This window comes from Urocitellus parryii, chromosome 8 (genome assembly GCF_045843805.1).
Source record: "Urocitellus parryii isolate mUroPar1 chromosome 8, mUroPar1.hap1, whole genome shotgun sequence".
Classification (NCBI taxonomy): domain Eukaryota; kingdom Metazoa; phylum Chordata; class Mammalia; order Rodentia; family Sciuridae; genus Urocitellus; species Urocitellus parryii.
Window position 1 is genome coordinate 83510560 of NC_135538.1, and position 19626 is coordinate 83530185.

General features: G+C 37.0%; 1 protein-coding gene across 4 annotated transcripts in view; it reads left to right on the forward strand.

Annotated features, from left to right (window-relative positions):
- Positions 1-308: 308 nt before the first annotated feature.
- Slc17a5 (solute carrier family 17 member 5) overlaps positions 309-19626 on the forward strand; it is a 46407-nt gene continuing 27089 nt past the window's right edge. For 2 of the 4 annotated variants that reach the window (XM_026391353.2, XM_026391355.2), the window contains exons 1-6: positions 329-512; positions 10427-10623; positions 12234-12467; positions 16028-16115; positions 18007-18093; positions 19008-19126. In XM_026391353.2, coding sequence (XP_026247138.1) covers positions 419-512; positions 10427-10623; positions 12234-12467; positions 16028-16115; positions 18007-18093; positions 19008-19126 — 819 coding nt within the window. In that variant the 5' untranslated portion in view covers positions 329-418. Of the gene's footprint in view, positions 513-10426; positions 10624-12233; positions 12468-16027; positions 16116-18006; positions 18094-19007; positions 19127-19626 lie in introns of all 4 variants that reach the window. The other 2 variants (XM_026391357.2, XM_077801773.1) reach the window with 2 other exon arrangements.

A 19626-nucleotide genomic window follows, 5' to 3' on the forward strand; every position in this document is an offset into this window, starting at 1 on the left:
GCAGGCGACTCCAGACTTCCACTTATCCTGCTCTGGAAGGGCCGCACGGGAGCTTTACGGGAGGTCTCCTGGAAGGACACGTTCTCCACAGCACCGGCCACCTGGCACGCGCAAAGCCGTCGGAGCTGGGCAGCTCTACACCGACCTCCCCCCGCCGGGCGGAAGTCCCCGAACTCAGCCTTCCCCGCCCAACCTACGCCAGGGTTGCCCAAACCTAAGATGGCGACTGGGAGGAACCGGCGCGGCTGCCTCTGGGCGGGGCAGCGGTGACACTACGTGGCCAGGAGGTGGTGCCAGGATGGGGGAGGTACCAGAGTCCACGCCACCGCCCCGGCCCGCCCAGCCACCGCGGCCGGGGGCTTCGGCTGTCGGGCTGGAGAGCTCCTCTCCTCAGAGCAGCCAGCTCCCTGTAGGCATCATGAGGTCCTCGGTTCGAGGTCCGGTGGTGAACGATGGCGAGGACAGCACCGACAGCACCCCGCTCCTTCAGGGCGCCCGGCAGGCCGAAGCCGGTGAGCAGCCGGGTCGTCTAGGGGCTCTAGGCCCGCAACATTCCCGGGGCGGGCGGTGGTACTGGGCAGAAGTGGCCAAGGGTACTGGCACCCCCGCCGTCTGGTCCAGAGTTGACAGGCGCCGAGGGGACACGAAGAGAGAAAGCCCATTCAGGCCCCTCTTAGCCCCGCCTGTCCCGGTGCCCGGAAGCCCCTCCGACGCCCTAGGGTCTGACGGGCAGGCGGGAACGGCTCTGCCAAGCTCCAGCTTGGCCTCCGCTAGTGCCTCTAGGCGGGGCGGGAGCTGGGAGCGGCTCTGCGCGGCAGGTGCTTGAGCTGCTGACTGTTTTCAGTAGTGCAGAGCCCGGAACCTGGTGAAAAAACCCAACTTGGGGAGCGCCTTCAAATCAATGGGCAAGGGCCAGGCGGAGGGTGAACTGAGGGCCCTGGGGTTTCATCCCCGGCACAAAAAGAAGAAAGGGCGAACTGGGGGAGAAACTTGCAAATCGGTGAGCAAATGGCCAGGCTGATTCGTCTCCTGCCTTGTGACCTCCTGGTTTCCACAGCTGCGTATCAGCTTGCAAGTGAGCCTATAGCTCCTCGGGCAGGGAGAGGAGACAAAAGGATAGGAGATATAATATTTTTGAGTATGCAGAGAGCAAGTGTTGCGTAATCCAGCAAATATCTTGATATTGTGCTGTAAGAAACTAAAAATATTGCACACATTTCATTTTTTTCCCCTCTAGCAGTCTACAATTTAAGTTAGGAAACAGTTTGGTTGTCCTCAAGGTAAGCTATCTACAGAGCTGTAAGATAATTTGCCAGAGACCTTGCAACAAATCGAAAAGGAGGTATTTCAAAAAGCATGGTCTCTGAATTTAGGAAAATAGCAATACTTTGCTATTTTCCACTTTTATAATGCAGCTTCTTAAGAAGCAATGAAAACTAAAAAGCAAATAAGTTTGCATGCGTTCTGTAGTTTCAAAGATTCAAAGTATTAGAGTAGAATTGGAAATCTGACTTTTGTTGACCAAGCATAGTATGTTCTTTTTGTTTTTAACATTACCAGATGGTGGCAGTAGAGGTGGCAACATTGTAGCTCCGTCCTGCATCTTGGAGCTTATTTTAGTCAATGCTAGGTGTAAATAACTGTACCAAAGTAGTATTTTACCTGAAAGTTGTATTTAATTCCATAAGCTGATCTTTTCCCTTGGCTTATAGCATTATAATTATATAATCTTCCTCTGTAAAATAATCTCATAGAAATGCAGAAACAAATGGCTATATAATACACTACTGTATTCTGCTGTAATTGGAATATATGTGTGTATGTACATAAATATATACATATATGAAAATTTAGCTCAAATGTCAGCCATCTTTAATATTCAGGAAAATGAAGATTCAAACCTCAGTGCTTACTAAAATAGATAAAATTCAAAGGCTGAGAGCCTGGCAGTGTTGCAAGCCTGTAGTCCCAGCAGTCAGGAGGCTGAGACAGGATGATTGCAGGTATGAGGCCAGCCTGGGTTATTTAGTGAGAACCTGTTTCAAAAAATAAGCAGTACTAGCTAGGTGCAGTGGCACAGGCCTGTAATCCTAGCAGCTTGGGAGACTGAGACAGGAGGATGGATAGACAGGAGGACTGAGAGTTCAAAGCCAGCCTCAGCAAAAGCAAGGCACTAAGCAACTCAGTGAAACCCTATCTCTAAATAAAATACAAAATAGGGTTGGGGATGTGGCTCAGTGGTTGAGTGCCCCTGATTTCAATCTCCAGTACCCCCCCTCAAAAAAATAAGCAGTATTGGGAATATAGCTCAGTGGTAGAGTACCCCTAAATTCAATCCCTAGGTAGATAAATGGAGAGATAGGAATACCAGATATTGGCAGAGATATGGAATAACTAGAACTCTTGCACATTCCTAGTAACTGTGTAAAATAGTACAACTACTTTGGGAAATCTTAAATTTTTATATTACCACATGACCACATAATGTATATACCTGTGGTATATGTATATTTTTATTCATAAAATAGTCAAACCTGGAGATAGATCAATTTAGTGGATGAATATACAAACTATGTACGAAAAGGGACAAAATATTTGTGTACATAACACACGGGTAAATCTCAAAAACATGCTGAGCAAAATAAACACCATATTAATATATGATCCCATCAATATGAAGTTCTAGGACTAGCAAAGGTAATATATAAAGCAGATTAGTGATTGGCTAGAGATTCAGGCAGGAGAAAATTGAATTCAAAGAGGCATTAAGGTACTTTTTAAGGTAATAAAGTTCTACATCTTGATCTTAATTGAGTTGGACAGATGTATACATTTGTCACATAAATTAGACTTTGATAAAACTGATCGGAAAAAGATTAGTTCCTGTTGTCACTTTTCAGAACATCCCTCACTTGACTCATAGGTTGAATATATAGTTCTTAATGTATATATGCTCTGTTCTTCCTGACTTCAGGTTACTCCCTTCATTACACCATTTCCGTTTTTATTTCTGCTTTTTTTTTTACTTACCCTCTGGAAAACAAGTGAAGTAGAATTAGTAGCAACACACACAAAGTATTACTTAGTCATAAAAAAGAATCACTTTATGACGTTTGCCAGCAAATGGATGGATATGGAGACTATCATGCTAAGTGAATAAGCCAATCCCCAAAATCCAAACACCAAATATTCTAGATATGCCGATGCTAACACACAACAGGGGTGGGGGCAGGGAAGAATAGAAATTCAGTGAATTAGACAAAGAGGAACAAAGGGATGGGAATAGGAAAAACAGAATGAATTAGATATAACTTCCTTATGTTCATATATGAATACACCACCAGTGGAACTCCATGTCATGTACAATCACAAGAATGGGATCCTAATTAGAATAAGTTATAATCCATGTATGTATAATATGTCAAAATACACTCTATCTTCACATATATCTAAAAAGAACAAGGAAAAAATAATAGCAAAACATTATTTTTGCTATTTAAAATATGATAAGGGCCAGGAGTGGTTGGGAATACCTGTAATCCAAGCTACTTGGGAGGCTGAAGGAGGAGGATTCCAAGTTTGAGGCCAGCCTTGAAAACTTAGTGAGACACTGTTTCAAAATAAAAATAAAAATGCTGGAGAGGTAGTTTGGGGTAAAATGTCCCTAGGTTCAATTCCAAGTACGGTGGGGGGGGGGGATACACACACACACACACACACACACACACACATATATATATGTGATTTAAAATAATATATATCTGATAAAGGTTTTATAGAGGTGCCCTATATAGTTAGGCCTACGATGGTTGCATCTGTACTGAACATGTACAGACTTTTTTACCTGTCATCATTCCCTATGCAATACCATATAACAACTATATGCATTTTGTGCAATCTAGAAATAATTTTAAATTCTACAGGAGGATTGTGTAGTTATCTGCAAGATCACCATCTTTTATAAATGACTTGAGCATCTGCAGAGTTTGGTACCCTTTGGGATTCTGGAGCCAATCCCCTATGGATGGATGCCAAAGGACCCTGCGGTTTTTTTGCTCCTGGCAAACCCTCTCCACTGTGAAATCTTTCTCCAAAGAATAAATACTAAGACATCCTTAAATTTTTTACAAGCCTCCCTTACCAATGGTACCTCTTTATTCATCAGAACCCTGGCTTTAGCTAGCACATTGGCACACACTTAGAGTCCCAGCTACTCTGGAGACTGAGATGAACCTGGACAACATTGAGAACCCCGTCTCAGGGCCAGACTGTGGCTCAGTGGTAGAGTGCTCACCTAGCATGTGGGAGGCCCTGGGTTCAATCCCTAGCACCACAAGGAAAGAAAACGAAGTCCTAGTGATAACCCCATCTCAAAACAGAAGTAGCAGCCTGGCTTTCTAGGGGATCTACCATCTGTTCCCCACTGATCTTTCAAGAGGTGATTTTTTTTTCATGTTCATACTAATTGATAGAGCTGAGGACTCCTTGTTGCACAATGATGCTTCCAGACAATTACCCCCAACCCAATGTTTTGGGGCTAAACCACCTTTCCATTACATCGTTGCTATCATCTACCCTCCTGCCACATTTTGCTTCATTCACCACAGGCTTTGCCACCTGACTCGCATCCATCTCCACACTCTATAGCTTCTGCCATTATCCTTAGTGACTTCCTATCCAACTCCTTTCCCTCAGTTCTCTGTGCTCCTACATGTCTTATGACTTTTTCCCGCCTCTGGTCATCATTATACCATGTCATCTCCCACAACTGCTTTGACCACAGCTAGACATCCTTCCTACTTGCTGGTGTAATCACCCTACTTTGACTACTGTCTAATTTCCTCTGGACCTTCTTTTTTTTTTTTTTCTTGTTCTTTTCTTTTTGAGACAGGGTCACACTAAGTTACTAAGGCTAGCCTTGAAGTTGTGATCCTCCTCCCTCAGCCTCCCCAGTGACATTCATTTTTTTTTAATGGAAAAGTTCACCCATATAGGGGCTGAGGTTGTAGCGAGTGGTAAAGCACTTGCTTAGCATGTGTGAGACACTGAGTTCGATCCTCAATACCATATAAAAAATAAATAAATAAAGGTATTGTGTCCATCTATAACAAAAAAAAATTTTTAAGTTCACACATATGCCCATATACAATAAAAAGAAAAGTGTATAACGAACCCCCACATAACCAATACTTCATGGCCAATGTAGTTTCACTTATTTTTTAACTTCATACATGATTTTTTTGAAGCAAATCCCAGATATCATGTCATTTTAAGAGTAAACATTTCCATATATATCCCTAAAAGATGATACTTTTTAACATAATTTCAGTATCATTATCACAATAAAAATAATTCCTACTTAGTGCTCATATTTCCTCATATTTGTCATAATTTTGTAGTTTATTCAAGTCAAGATCCCAATAATGCCCATCCCTTCCAAATGATTGAAATGTTTCTTATGTCTTTTTCATCCTTATGTGTTCCTTGCCCCATTTCTTTCTTGCAGTTTATATCCCTGTGTGATCATTTAACATATTCTTCTGCACTCCCATGTTTACTATAAATTGATAATTAGTGGATATAGAGATTTGATCAGATTATGATTTCTGTCTGCCTTATCTACTGTCAAAAGGTCTTCATAGGTAGAATTGTGTACTACTATCAGGAGACTCCACTTGACTTTTCAGCCACAAAAAAAATCTGTATGCCAGTTCTAGCAGATGATGGTCTAGGCACTGGAGATTAACAAAACAGAGCAAAAGTTCCTGCCCTCACAGAAATGTTATACTCCTAAACTATTAGCCTTCTCCATTTTACCTTCTTTTGGAGTTAGAATCATGTTCCGACATTTTATTTTCTTGCCAGTACTCTAAATTCTCTTGTCCTCTGCTTTGTCATCACATCCAAGTGCCAACTATCTGCTCTCTTAGCATCTACTCCTGAGGACAGACATGCAATGCTTAAAGTTACATACTAGGGCAGATTGCTTTTACCAGTTCTGTATAAGAGTCCATCTGTTGGGCAGTCCTGTCTGTTCACCTCTTACCCCACAAATCCTAATTTCTCACAAATGATTCTTAACATATGACTTCAATTTCTAATATCTAGAAAAACAATATTATCAACAATTCATTTACCAGAGGGATACTATGTACTAAGCAGTAACCTAAGTGTTTTACACATACTAATTCAGCCAATTGTTATATTAACCCTAATACATATGAAAGTCTTATACCAAGCACATAGTAAGTGCACGATAAATATTAGTTATTATATTATTAAACTCAATACCTGCTATCATCCCTCTCAATAGTATTAGTGTTCTCTCTCTCTCTCTCTCTCTCTCTCTCTCTCTCTCTCTCTCTCCTGGGAATTGAACCTAGGGTGCTTTACCATGAAGCTGTATCTCCAGCCCTTTTGAGACAGGGCCTTACTAGTTTAGGGGCCTTGCTAAGTTCCTGAGGCTAGCCTCAAAATTGCAATTCTTCCTCAGCCTCCCAATTTGCTGGAATTACAGACGTGCATCACCGTAACTGGTTACAGACGTGCATTGGCATAACTGATGTTAGTTCTTAGAGTTGCTACAGTCCCTTGTCCAGTAGCCTCAGATCATTTAGAATTTCCTATTCTCCCTGTGCTTGCCTTTCTCATTTCCATACTTCTGAGAATGTTGCTGCCTTTGGGTTGCTCTCTCTCTTCTGGTTCATTAAGGAAGACTCAGTCAAATATTGTTTCTTTGAATGACCTTCCCTGACCAACCCTGACCCCAGGCAGACTGATGGGCTTCCTTTTCCCTTGTTACACTTATGTGCATAGCACTTTATTTTATTTGTATAACTTTCTCTGAGGCAAAAAAGAAAGAACTCACTTTTACTGAGGATATACTATAATGTCCTGTGGTTTTTCATATAATCCTCATGTACTCCAGTGAGGTGAATGTTGGTCTCCTCATTTTAGAGCTGAGAAACCTGAGAATTAAAACTATTAATAACTTCTACCAAACCACTCAGCCAGTGAAAGTCAGAACTGAAATTCATTCCCAGGTCTGCTTCATTCTAAATTAGCCTATGTTCTTTCCCTTACACCCACTCTACATTCCTAAGTTTAAAGCACATTTTAGAAGCTCATGTTTATTTTGATGGTTTCTTTGTTCGTTATGCAAGCATTATTTTGCTTTGAACTTGATTTCAGTGTGGTCGTTGCTCCGTGGATGTCCTCTTTCATGCAGCCTTTCTTCTGTTGGATCAACTTCAGAGGTTATCTAAATTCATTGGCATGTTTTGCCCTACCACTATATTTTCTTTTTGTTTTGACTGAATAGATTTATAATTACAACAATTTTTATAAAACAACCATGTAGTTTTAATATTCCTAAAAATTTCATAGTTATATATTTTGTGGCATCTTTGTAGGCTCTATTTTCTGACTACCCCCAAAATATAAAGTTGCCTGACCCATAACTTTTAGATCAGATTTTGAGTCAGTATTATGATTTAGATATGAGGTGTCCCCTAAAAGCTCTTTCATGAGACAATGCAAGAAGGTTCAGAGGTAAAATGATCAGATTATGAAAGGTGTGATCTAATTGTTGGATTAACCCAACAGATATGGATTAACTGAGTAGTAACAGTAAACTGATAGGGTGTAGCTGAAGGAAGTAGGTCACAGAAGGTATGCCTTTGGAGTTTATATTTTATCCCTGGTAATCAGGGCTCAATCTCTTTGCTTCGTGGTTGCCATGTTAAGAGCTTCTTTCCCTTCACTTACTCTCATCATGATGTTCTGTCTTACCTCAGGCCTAGAGCTGTGAAGTCAGCCAACTGTGGACTGAACCTCTGAAACTGTGAGCCAAAATAAACTTTTCCTCCTTTAAATTATTCTTATCAGGTTTTGGTCACAGTGACCAAAGGATAACTAAAACAGTAATGCCACTAGTTATTTAAAATCACTTTACTTGGGCTGGGGATATGGCTCAAGCGGTAGCGCGCGCGCCTGGCATGCGTGCGGCCTGGGTTCGATCCTCGGCACCACATACAAACAAAGATGTTGTGTCCGCCAATAACTAAAAAATAAATATTAAAATTTAAAAAATAAAATAAAATAAAATAAAATCACTTTACTCACCTTTCTTTCACTTCCCAAGCTTCTACCCCTACAACTTCCTCACATGATAAGGAAAATCATAGTCCAAAACAAACATCACTTGAGGAAAAACTAATGACAAACAATAAAATAAGGTAACAGCAAATAAGGATAGAACACAATAATGACATTACAAGCAAGAGTAGCATAAAATAAAGTTGTTTAGAGTAAGAATTACTGATAAATTCATTCTTCCCTTTTACTTTCTCCCACATAAAGCATTTTGGCAAGACTTTAACCACACCTCAGATCTGCCCGTTTCTCTCCATTGCCTCAGCTTTCATCACAGGTTAAGCTGTCCTCATCTCAACCTGGAAAGCTGCAATAACAGTCCCTGAGTCTACATCCCCCACACCTATTCACACTTCTTCCCTTAGCAATCTTCACACAGCAGCCAGATAAGCTCTTAAACCAAAACTCACATCCTGTCATTCTGCTGATGTAATGAACTTTTAAAATAGAGACCATGATGAAACAGACATAGCACATGAATCCAGATTTTTCTTGCTCAAAATTATTTAAAGTAATGTGTTTTTGTTGCCTATATTTGATAAGATCACAATTCTTCCATCCAGACTTCCATGTAATATTGCCCAACAAAGTGATGATAAAGTATTCTGTTATAGAACATAACTGACAGCATCCAAATGGTGTCCTTACTGGAAAGGTACCACTTGATTGGAACAGAGAGCAAATTTGTATAAATTCATGTAACAGTGACAGCATAAATTGAGCCTTAGAAACGTAGCTCTCACAGATCTAGATCTAACTATGGTAGTAGCACTATAATTTTAATAGCTATACCCCTAAAAAAAGGATTTAAGGGTATCAAATGACAAGTTTTCTGTTAACTTGAACAAAAAAAAATTGATCATAGTTAAGTGTATGAAGGCTTATAGAAAAGTGAGTGGAATCATAATGTATTAATATATACCCATCCACGTAGGGATGGGAATGTAGTTTAGTTATAGAGTGCTTGTCTAGCAAGCATGAGACCCTACATTCAATTCCCAGTACCTATCTAGTTATATAATTGTGCCATATTCATTAATGTTTCAGTCTGAAACAATCATTCTGAATCAATACCAAGACCTTTATACAATATATTTTTGTATGAGGTCAGGTCAATGAAAACAAGAGGATTCCTGAGTAAGGGGAAAACATACATACACAGAGAGAGAGAGAGAGAGAGAGAGAGAGAGAGAGAGAGAGATGTTAATGCATCATTACCAAATAAAAGAACACATTTTCATATATACATATATAACTTAATTTGTATAGCCTAATGAAATCAGTGTTTATATCTTTGTTGCTGGAGATCAAACCCAGAATCTTATGCATGCTAGACACATGTTATACCACTGAGCTACATTCCCAGCCCAAGATGTAAGACCATGAATTAGCCAGTTTCTCCTTGTCACTAAGAGGTAGAACATCCTTATTAGTTTCCTGTATTTTCTCTCCAATTCTGCAACTCAGTAAATGAAGAAAAAGGAACTCTACAATTAGAGTAAAGATTAGGTCAAACTTCTCCTCTCACATGATCCTTCTTTCATTGTTTCCTTCAACTTACTCTGCTGTCTGGTATATTCACTTACTTCCCTTTCTACTTTGGGCCCTTTAAGCATAATACCTATTGAGTCATAGATGCTACAACTGTAAAAGATTCTGCAAGTTTGTTTCTGGATTCTTAAGTACCTTTAGTTTAGGAGAGCCTTAAGTATATTAATCATGGCTTCTGATTTAAACCTAGCTTCTGAGGATATTCTCCCAGGTAAGAAATTGATCAAGAGGGGTTCTGTGCCTATACAATAATTTTATTTCTGGGCTGCATTTAAGTGAGATGGCTACTAACCCAGTAGCTTTTATGTGATATCAAAGTATTCAAGTACTTATTGACCCTGTTTGAGATAGTTTTTTAGGAATTATGATGCCATTAAATAACTTTACCTATTTTTCTCATGCCAGTCTTTGCCAGCTGACTGGGATTAGGGGTTCAGTTTAACTATAGAACAGATTTTTCTAGGCAAAATTGATAAAGCTGTCACCTCCGTATTTCAATGAGCTCTTACAGGTCAGACTCTCACATGTTAAATTTCTTTCAAATAAGGGGAACAAATTCCCTCTGATAGATCTTCTTCGATATGTTTGAACTGAGGTTATTTTTAGAAAATATTGATGATTATTAATCTTTGGGGACTTCTAAAACATAACCGTTTTCATGATTTAGGCAACAGTATCTAATTTACCCTTTTAATTAGTTTTCTCTGGATCTGTATTTCAGCTCCAGCATGCTGCTCTGCTCGTTACAACTTAGCAATGTTGGCCTTCTTTGGTTTCTTCGTTCTCTATGCATTACGTGTGAATCTGAGTGTTGCATTAGTGGATATGGTAGATTCAAATACAACTTTAGCAGAAAACAGAACTTCCAAGGAGTGTGCAGATCATTCTGCTCCCATAAAAGTTCTTCGAAATCAAACGGTAGGTACTATTTTCTAAGCAAATAATCCTAAAATACTTCCAAGTAAAAATACTGAAAAGTATTTCTTCATCTGAAAGAAGCCAAAACAGTTGATTTTATATGTACTCTGAATTGCTTCCTTTTTGTGTTTTCCCAGGAACTGGTTGAACAGTAACTTAGAACTCTAGCTACTGCTATTGTGCTATCATATACCTTGATCTGTATGAAAAGTAGCTCTTCAGTTTTCTCTATAAACATGCCTTCCTTGAAGAGAATTTGCAGAAACTTGTTTGATCTACCGGAAAATAAGCTTGTTTTAAATATTACTAAATAGTTGTGACCGAACCATTATTTAATAGCTGTTTCACTTATAACAGTTGCATGAGACCATAGATAATTTCAGCTGCAAGTTGAGAAAAATAAATTGGTCAATTTCTTAGATCAGTTTCTTTGTGAAAATTTATACATGCCTAACCTAAGCTACTTAAGTCATTTTTCCTGCTTTGTGTTATAATAATTGTTAAATATATTCTTAATTTGTTTAGATTGAGTTTTACACACTTTAATTATTTTACTTTGCTTTATTTAATGTTAATAATACTACTGAATATGTATTTGGGTACACAATACCCTATGACTCCATTCCAACCTCAATGACCTCTATGAACTGTTGGGCAGTTCACAAAATCTAGGGTTTCACAAATAAACTACAAATTATATAGAGATTTGTTTTGTATCTTTCCCTTTGGTAAGTGCATTTGTTGACCTATCTGCCTTATATAGGTAGTAAAAAAAAAAAAAAAATCCTGGAATGGTTCTTAACACAATGACTTGGTTATATGGCTTCATGTATTAAAAATGTTAGCTATTAGGCTGGGGACATGGCTCAGTTGGTAGACTGCTTGCCTCACATGCACAAGGCCCTGGGTTCGATCCCCAGCACCACCAAAAAAAAAAAAAGTTCAGCTATTCAGATCATCACTAAATCTTCATTAGTGTCTTACTATGTGTTGCTCCTAATTAAGACAGATCCTACTCATATTAAGTTTATGGCTTAGTTTAAATTCTTGTTCTCTTTTAGTGTTCCATGAGCTTGTTCGAGTGCTTGGTCTGAAATGGAGAGATATTATTATCTATATTTGTGCATCCTAATAACCAACATTAAGTGAATATTTAATTAATATTAAATTTAATATTCCTAGATCACATACCCAGTAAGTGATAGAGCTAGGTTTTAACCCAGGCCTGGCTCCAAAACTTGACTCAATCACTTCAGTATTCTGTTTAATAGTTTTCTAGATTAAGCCAATGGCTCTTTTGGAGGACTTTTTGGTCAGGAATATTAGAAAACCTCTAGAGTTCATCCTCTTGTCTTCTTTCATAAAATAGCAAGCCTTCTTTAAGTTTATGGCTTTTACTTCTTTTGTTCTCACTTTAATTATTTTCCAGTTTTCTAGAAACTGCATGTTTATATTGTGGTCACTCACCCACCTGCTAAAACATTTGCATGTTCTGCAATCCAGGGGAGTGATTCACAATTTTATTTGTATGGACTTATATTCAATAAGAGAAAAGTGCAATTTAATCAAGTCTTAAAGGATTGATTTTTTTCCCCTTCTACTTTTTACAGGGCAAAAGGTACCAGTGGGATGCAGAAACTCAAGGATGGATTCTTGGTTCTTTTTTTTATGGTTACATTATCACACAGATTCCTGGAGGATATGTTGCCAGCAAAATAGGGGGAAAACTGCTGCTAGGATTTGGGATCCTTGGCACCTCTGTCTTTACCCTGTTCACTCCCATCGCTGCAGATTTAGGAGTTGCAGCTCTCATTGTACTCAGAGCACTGGAAGGACTAGGAGAGGTGATTTAATTTTTTTTAAATTTTTCTTTATTCCTTATTTTGTCTCTTGTTTTACTTCTTAGCCTAAATCTCTTTTGCCTCCTTTGAAGGATCCCATTCTTTGGTGTGAATATGAACCAAGAAGTAACACTGGACAATAACAAATTAGAAAAAAAATTAATTATTAAAGAACCTGTGTAGTTATGAAGTCACTGAGTAGGAGCAGTCCAAAGTTATGGCTTTACTGAAAGACTGGAGAAAACATTTTCCAAGGGAGACTTTATAGCTCAATCTTTAAGAGATAAGAAAAATAACTACTGTTAAAATTGTTATGACTGGGCGCAGTGGTGCATGCCTGTTATCCCAGTGGCTCAGGAGGCTAAGGCAAGAGGATTGCAGGTTCAAAGCCAGCCTCAGCAAAATCGAGGCACTAAGCAACTCAGTGAGACCCTGTTTCTAAATAAAATACAAAATAGGGCTGGCGATGTGGCTTAGTGGTTGAGTGCCTCTGAGTTCAATTCCTGGTACCAAAAAAAAAAAAATGGTTATGATAGGTCATCTTTATCTCTGCTACATTTTTTTAGAGCTTTATAGTTACACATAGTATTTGGGTTTATCCCAGCAAACTCATACATGCATGGTATTCAATTCAGGACCCCCTTATCCCTCTCCTTTTCTCCTCCTATCCAGCCTTGTTTTCCTTCCTCTACTCTACTAGACTTCCTTTCCCTCATCTATTTCCTCTTGTACTTTTGCCAATTTTTACAAGATAGACTGTTGAAATGCTTTACTTTATTTTTCAATTTGTTGTTATTCATGAAACTTCCTCTTTGTCTTTTTTTTCTTTTTTTCTGGTCTTCTAGCTTAGTGATAAATAATTTAATTATATGTCACTATCCCAATTTAGTTCTATGATTCTTCTGGACTTTCATGCTATAAGCATTGTTATCATCAATTTTTTATCTCTTTTTTCCCTCTCAAGATGTTTATTATTTATTTAAATTTTTGTTTGTTTTTGTTTTAGTGCTAGAGATCAAACCCAGGGCCTTGAGCATGCTGAGCATGTACTCTACCACTGAGCTATATCCCAACCCCATTTTTAAAATTACTTCCTATCTTCCTCTCTATTTCTCTTTTGTATACTACTGTCTTTTTTTTAATCTTTTCAGTTGTAGATGGACACAATACCTTTATTTTATTTGTTTATTTTTATGTGGTGCGGGGGATCAAACCCAGTGCCTCTCGCATGCTAGGCAAGCGCTCTACTACTGAGCCACAACCCCGTCCCTATACTACTATCTTTTATTATCTCTTCTTTGTAACTTTGAACTTTCACCTTTGTAACTCAGGCATAGATTTACTTTTCTGTCTTGCATTTTTTCAATTCAGGCAAAATAGTGGCCCTCTGGATCTGGCTTATACCATGAATGTCATGTCAAGTAATATTTTGTCATACTATGTTGGAAAGAACACTTGACTATCAAGTCAGAAAATCAGAGTTTGGTCAGGCATAGTGGATTACTCCTCTAATCCCAGTAATTTGGGAGTCTAAGGCAGAAGGATCTCAAGTTTGAGGTCTGCTTTAGGAACATATTGAGACCTTATCTTAAAATAAAAAATGTTTTAGAGCTGGGATTATATCTCAGTGGTAGGGGACCCCTGGATTTGATCCCCAAAACTGAAAAAAAAAAGAAAAAAAGTTTTTAAAAATCTACTAACAATTTCTAAGACTAAAACCTTGAGTTAAGTCCTAACCACTAGACCAAATTGACACTAAAATACCTGCCCATTGTCAATCACAGGATAGATATAAAGCTTATATATGCTAGAGTACTTAGAAAATTTGTCAAGTATTATTTAAATTTAACATTTTATCAACCAGGCCCAGTGGTACACGCCTGTAATCCCAACAGCTTGGGAGGGATTGTGAGTTCAGAGCCAGCCTCAGCAAAAGCGAGGTGTTAAGCAAATCAGTGAGATCTCAAATAAAATACAAAAGGAGGGGGCAGGGGCAAGGATGTGGTTTAATGGTTGAGTGCCCCTGAGTCCAATCCCCAGTACCCCCCCCAAATTAATTTAACATTTATGACTCATTTGAATGTTCTTATTTTGTCCTTATCAATAGAGATATATTAAATAAAACCTTTATAATTATAGAATTAAAATTGCCCCTCTATTATGAGATTTTTCTTCTGTTTATCAAGATAAAATATATTTATTTGTATATTTTCTCTGATCCAAGTACTAAATCTCCTTGTTCAATGTATTCTCATATTTTAGCTTCCTATTTATGCCTCTAATTTAATATCATAGCATGTTGCATATATTATTACTGCTATCTAGGTGACCATTTTATTTCTAAATAGAATTTAAGTTGTGTATACTTAGATTCTCTAATCTTTCTCTGTTCTTCCGTGCCTCATCCATAAACTTAGGTTAGTATCTTTCATCCTTACTATTTGATTTACCATAAATATACTTCATTATCACTAAAAAAATTTATATTAAAGTTTTCCACAACATAATCTCTGTGGGCATTTCTAGACATCTCAAGTTTTATTCTATAGTGATTTGTCCCATGCATATAGATTCCTGTTGATTTGCCATGTAGCCTAAATGATCTTAGTCTTTTCTTGGTAGTTCCTCCTTTTTTGTTTTTGAAGAACTCAGCAGAAAGCAAAAACTATGTTAATAATATGAGCTACCATTAATATTTACAATTATGCAAGATAGGGCATGTTACCACTGTTTTAAAGTTGAAGAATGGAAGTTCAAGAAGGTTAATTAGTCTTTCTAAGGTTACACAGCTCGTGAGTGGCCAAGAACTAAAAATTCATTGATATGATTTTTGAGGAGGCAGAGTTTGTTTTAGGTTTTCTGTTTTGTTTTGTTTTTGTTTTCTCTCCTAGAGAATAAGCACTGGGTTTGCTCTACCACTGAGCTGTACTCCAAGCCCTCAAATCTGTTGATTTGTGTGTGCCCAAACCTATCATTTCATATGCTCCTGTGGTGTCTTTTCATCCACGGGAGAAATTTGTTGCCTCCCTGCCTCCATGTCCCATTACCTCTCTATTATCAGTAATTGGCATATACTGATACATTATCACTGGGGAATAAAAGACTATAAACACTCTCATTGAATTTATCCTTTTTCTAATAAGACCATTTTTCTTTTTGATTTAGGTCAATTTCAATATCCTCTAGTATCCCAAAGTATTAAATCAGTGTTTTTTTAAAAAGTAATAAATTAGTAATATTTATTAAAATTAATAAATTAGTAATATTCCTGTGTCATCCAAGTCAATAAAGTAAATGAGTAAAATAAACCTTGAGAAGATTCCTTTATGTCACCACTTAGTAGTACAGATTTATCATAACCCTTGGCTTGAAGTCCCCAAATCCATAAATCATTGTCTATATTTTGAAAATGCTTCATTATAAGATATGTTCACTTAATACTGTAAAAACATCTCACTTAATGAAATCTAATTCTGAAAATTTCTTTTGTAACAAAGTACTCAATTAAAAACATTAACAAAGCCACCTTATATTTCATAAGAAATACTTTCCCCACTCCTCAGGGTGTTACGTTTCCAGCCATGCATGCCATGTGGTCTTCCTGGGCTCCCCCTCTAGAAAGAAGCAAGCTTCTTAGTATTTCATATGCAGGTAAGATAACTACTCTTATAAAAAGTTTATTATGATTCATTATTAGGTATTTACCAATCTTGGGGAGAAAGTGCCTGCGTGCCAGAATCATGCAATACTGGGTACCTCTTCTGGGGGAAAATAAAACTTTTGGGGGTATAACTGTATTATTAATTTTTATCTTTAGCTCAGCAGCATATTGCAGTGTATGTTAACTGCCTAATATTTTCCCTTCTGCCACCATTTATTTCAAAGTGTATTTTCTTTTGAAATGTTGGTATAGAAAATGCTATGTATTTTAAAAAGAAAAACTCATGAGCTGGAAAATTGAGCACTTTTGTTCTTTAATTGTGATTTCTAATTTGACTGTGTAATGAACATATCATGGCTGTCAACCACTCTCTTCACATATCTTTTTCCTATGCACTTACTTTCACAATTTAGAGCTACAGGTGAGATAGCATGAGCTTTATATATGTGAATTTTTATTCAACTAGATTACATAAGAACTCCTAGCCTTTCTTCCATTGACTGAACGGAAAATTTTCCACCTGACTGATTTTAAATATGTGGTAGAAAGGCCTGTCTGTGATAACTTTTAAGCAAAAATCTGCAGGATAAGAAGAAACCAGTCATGCAAAGAACAGAGAGAAGAGCATTCCAGCCAATCAGAATAGCATGTACAAGGGCTCTCAGGCAGAAAATAATGAGTTCAAAGAAGTGAAAAACCACTGTGGGTGGCTAAAACAAAATGAATAAAGAACATAATGGCAGAAAATGAGGTTAGAGAAATAGACAAGAACCAGATCATATCAGACCTTGCAGGATTCAGGAAGGAATGTAGATTTTCCCCTAATATACAGTGGGGAGACATTAGAGGTTTTTAATCAAGTGAGAGACAAGATCCAGTTTACTTTTTAAAAAATCATTCTTGTAGTTATAAGGAGATTGACATGAGAAATCTGGTGATAAAGTCAATGACAGATACTATGTTTCCCCTTTACCTATTGAATAAAGTCTGAAGACCTAGGGGGTGAAGATTTTTTTTACAATTTCTATCACTTCATTACAGCCAGCCTACGCCCTGGTACATAGTACCTGTATGGAGTTATGTACTCAGTAAGCATTCAACTTATTTTTCTAAGTAATGTTCCCAAAACTACTCTCTGCTCACCTACTTCTACTCCTTTTCTGATCCTGTAACTTTAGCGCATATCTTCTTTCTTATGTTTCTATGGGACCAAATCTTAAATCCCTTTTCAAAGTCTTATTGCCTGCTACATACAACTTTGCACCTCTGGAGCTTGGGAATAATATCTACCATGTTTGAACTCCACATTGCTCTGTGAAACTTAACAACCATTTATTTATCTTCTATCTAAGAGGGATGTTTCAGACTACAAATAATATATGATTCATTGCATTTACTAAGATGTCTCACATTTAATGGTTAAAATATATTTTATAACATTTATCTGAAATAATTGTTTATAATGTAAATGTTATTCTTATTTCAGCAAGTATGCTGTAGTATGCTATTTTTTTCAGCCTTAGAAACCATCATTGAACTGGCACCCAGACACCTGGATTTCTAAAAAATGTAGCATTTACTTTGTCATATTGTAATGAATCTTCTCTTGGTTGATGGCTCCTAACTCATTAATAATTACATAGTTGTAGTTTATATAACTACATATTAATGTATATGTTTTACATATTGTAGATTTTGTAGAAATTGCTCCCTTAAGAAAGTAGATTATTTATATTTACATGAGACTAATTCAGTTCCTTCAGATTTTAGTCATTCTTTCTGTTCTTTATTATCTATTCCCCATCCTCTTGAAGCATTAGCTCTTGCCTTTCTGTGTTCCTCTCTCTCTCCAAAGTTTATGAAGTCTTACATGTTTTTTAGGAGCACAGCTTGGGACAGTAATTTCACTTCCTCTTTGTGGAATAATCTGCTACTATATGAATTGGACTTATGTTTTCTACCTCTTTGGTAAGTTTAAAATTTAACCTGCCAAGTATTGTGGTGCATCCTATAATCCTACCTACTCAGGAGGCTAATGCAGGAGGATCACAAGTTTAAGGCCATCTTCAGCAAGTTGTCAATACGTTTAAAATAAAAATAAACAAGTCAGGGGGTGGATTAATATCTCAGTGATAGAACACTTACCTAGCATGCATGAGTCTCTATGTTCAGTCCCCAGTACCAAAAAAAATTGTTTTAAATGTAATTGTAGCCTAATTATTAAAAATATATATTCTGACTCACTAAAATAATCATCTCCTAATCCACAAAGTTCTAAAACACTAGTAACCTGTTTATGTGGTTAAAAGGATCTGAGTTATGACCTGATGTTAGTTTTCAAATATTTCTTAATAGAAACTGCTGTTGAATCCTGGACTTAAATGTCACACTTTCAAAAGTTACTCTCTTGGTTATTATAAAAATGTGTGTTTTAAAAGTATTTATTCTTAAGCAAAATAAGATGCTCTCACATGGTAATTTTAATCTTTTTTAAAATTTTGTGTAGTCCCAAGGTATGTTTCATTTCTTAGATTCATTGTCTGGATATCACAAATTTTTTATAAATAGATTAGACATTTCATGCAGAAGGTATATGTACATCAAAACAAAAAATCAAATAAACAAAACAGACACCTACAGAAATATGTAGATTATGGAAATTTATTTTCCAAAAGATTGTCTGATATACCCTTATAGGCAGAGTCATGTATTTAAAAATTTTCTTCAAAATGTGTAGGAAATAATATAATTATAACATTTATTTTATTAAAGAATTGAAACTAATTTTACATTGAACCTACAGTCACATAATTTTTAAGACATGTAGAAATTGATGTTGGTCCATTCTAATTTTATTTAATTTATTATTTTTCTATTTTAAGGTATAGTTGGAATATTTTGGTTTGTTTTATGGATGTGGCTAGTTAGTGATACACCAGAAACTCACAAGACAATCTCCAATAATGAAAAGGAATACATTCTTTCATCCTTAAAAAATCAGGTATGGACTTTGGCAAATTTTAAAAATAATTTTAAACACTTCTTTTTTCTAAAGTAAGATACCAATTGTTTAAAATAGATATTTCTACTGTGCATTCCTTAAGCAAAGCAGCCTGGGAAAATGAAATACATATGTTTTGTTATGTTTTCTACCTTTTTTGTAAGTTTAAAATTTAACCTGCCAAGTATTGTGGTACATCCTAAAATCCCACCTACTCAGGAGGCTAAGGCATCATCTGGGCTTGGTGGTACCTGACTGTAATCCCTGTGACTCAGGAGGCTGAGGCAGGAGGATTACAGATTTAAGGCCAGCCTCAGCAATTTACTGAGATCCTGCCTCAACATCTAAAAATAGCACAGTAGCTAAACTATGGAACCAGCCTAGATGCCCTTTAACAGATGAATGGATAAGGAAAATGTGGTGATATTTCACATAAGGCTGAAATATTATTCTGCCTTAAAGAAGAATGAATTTGTGGCATTTGCAGGTAATGGATGGAG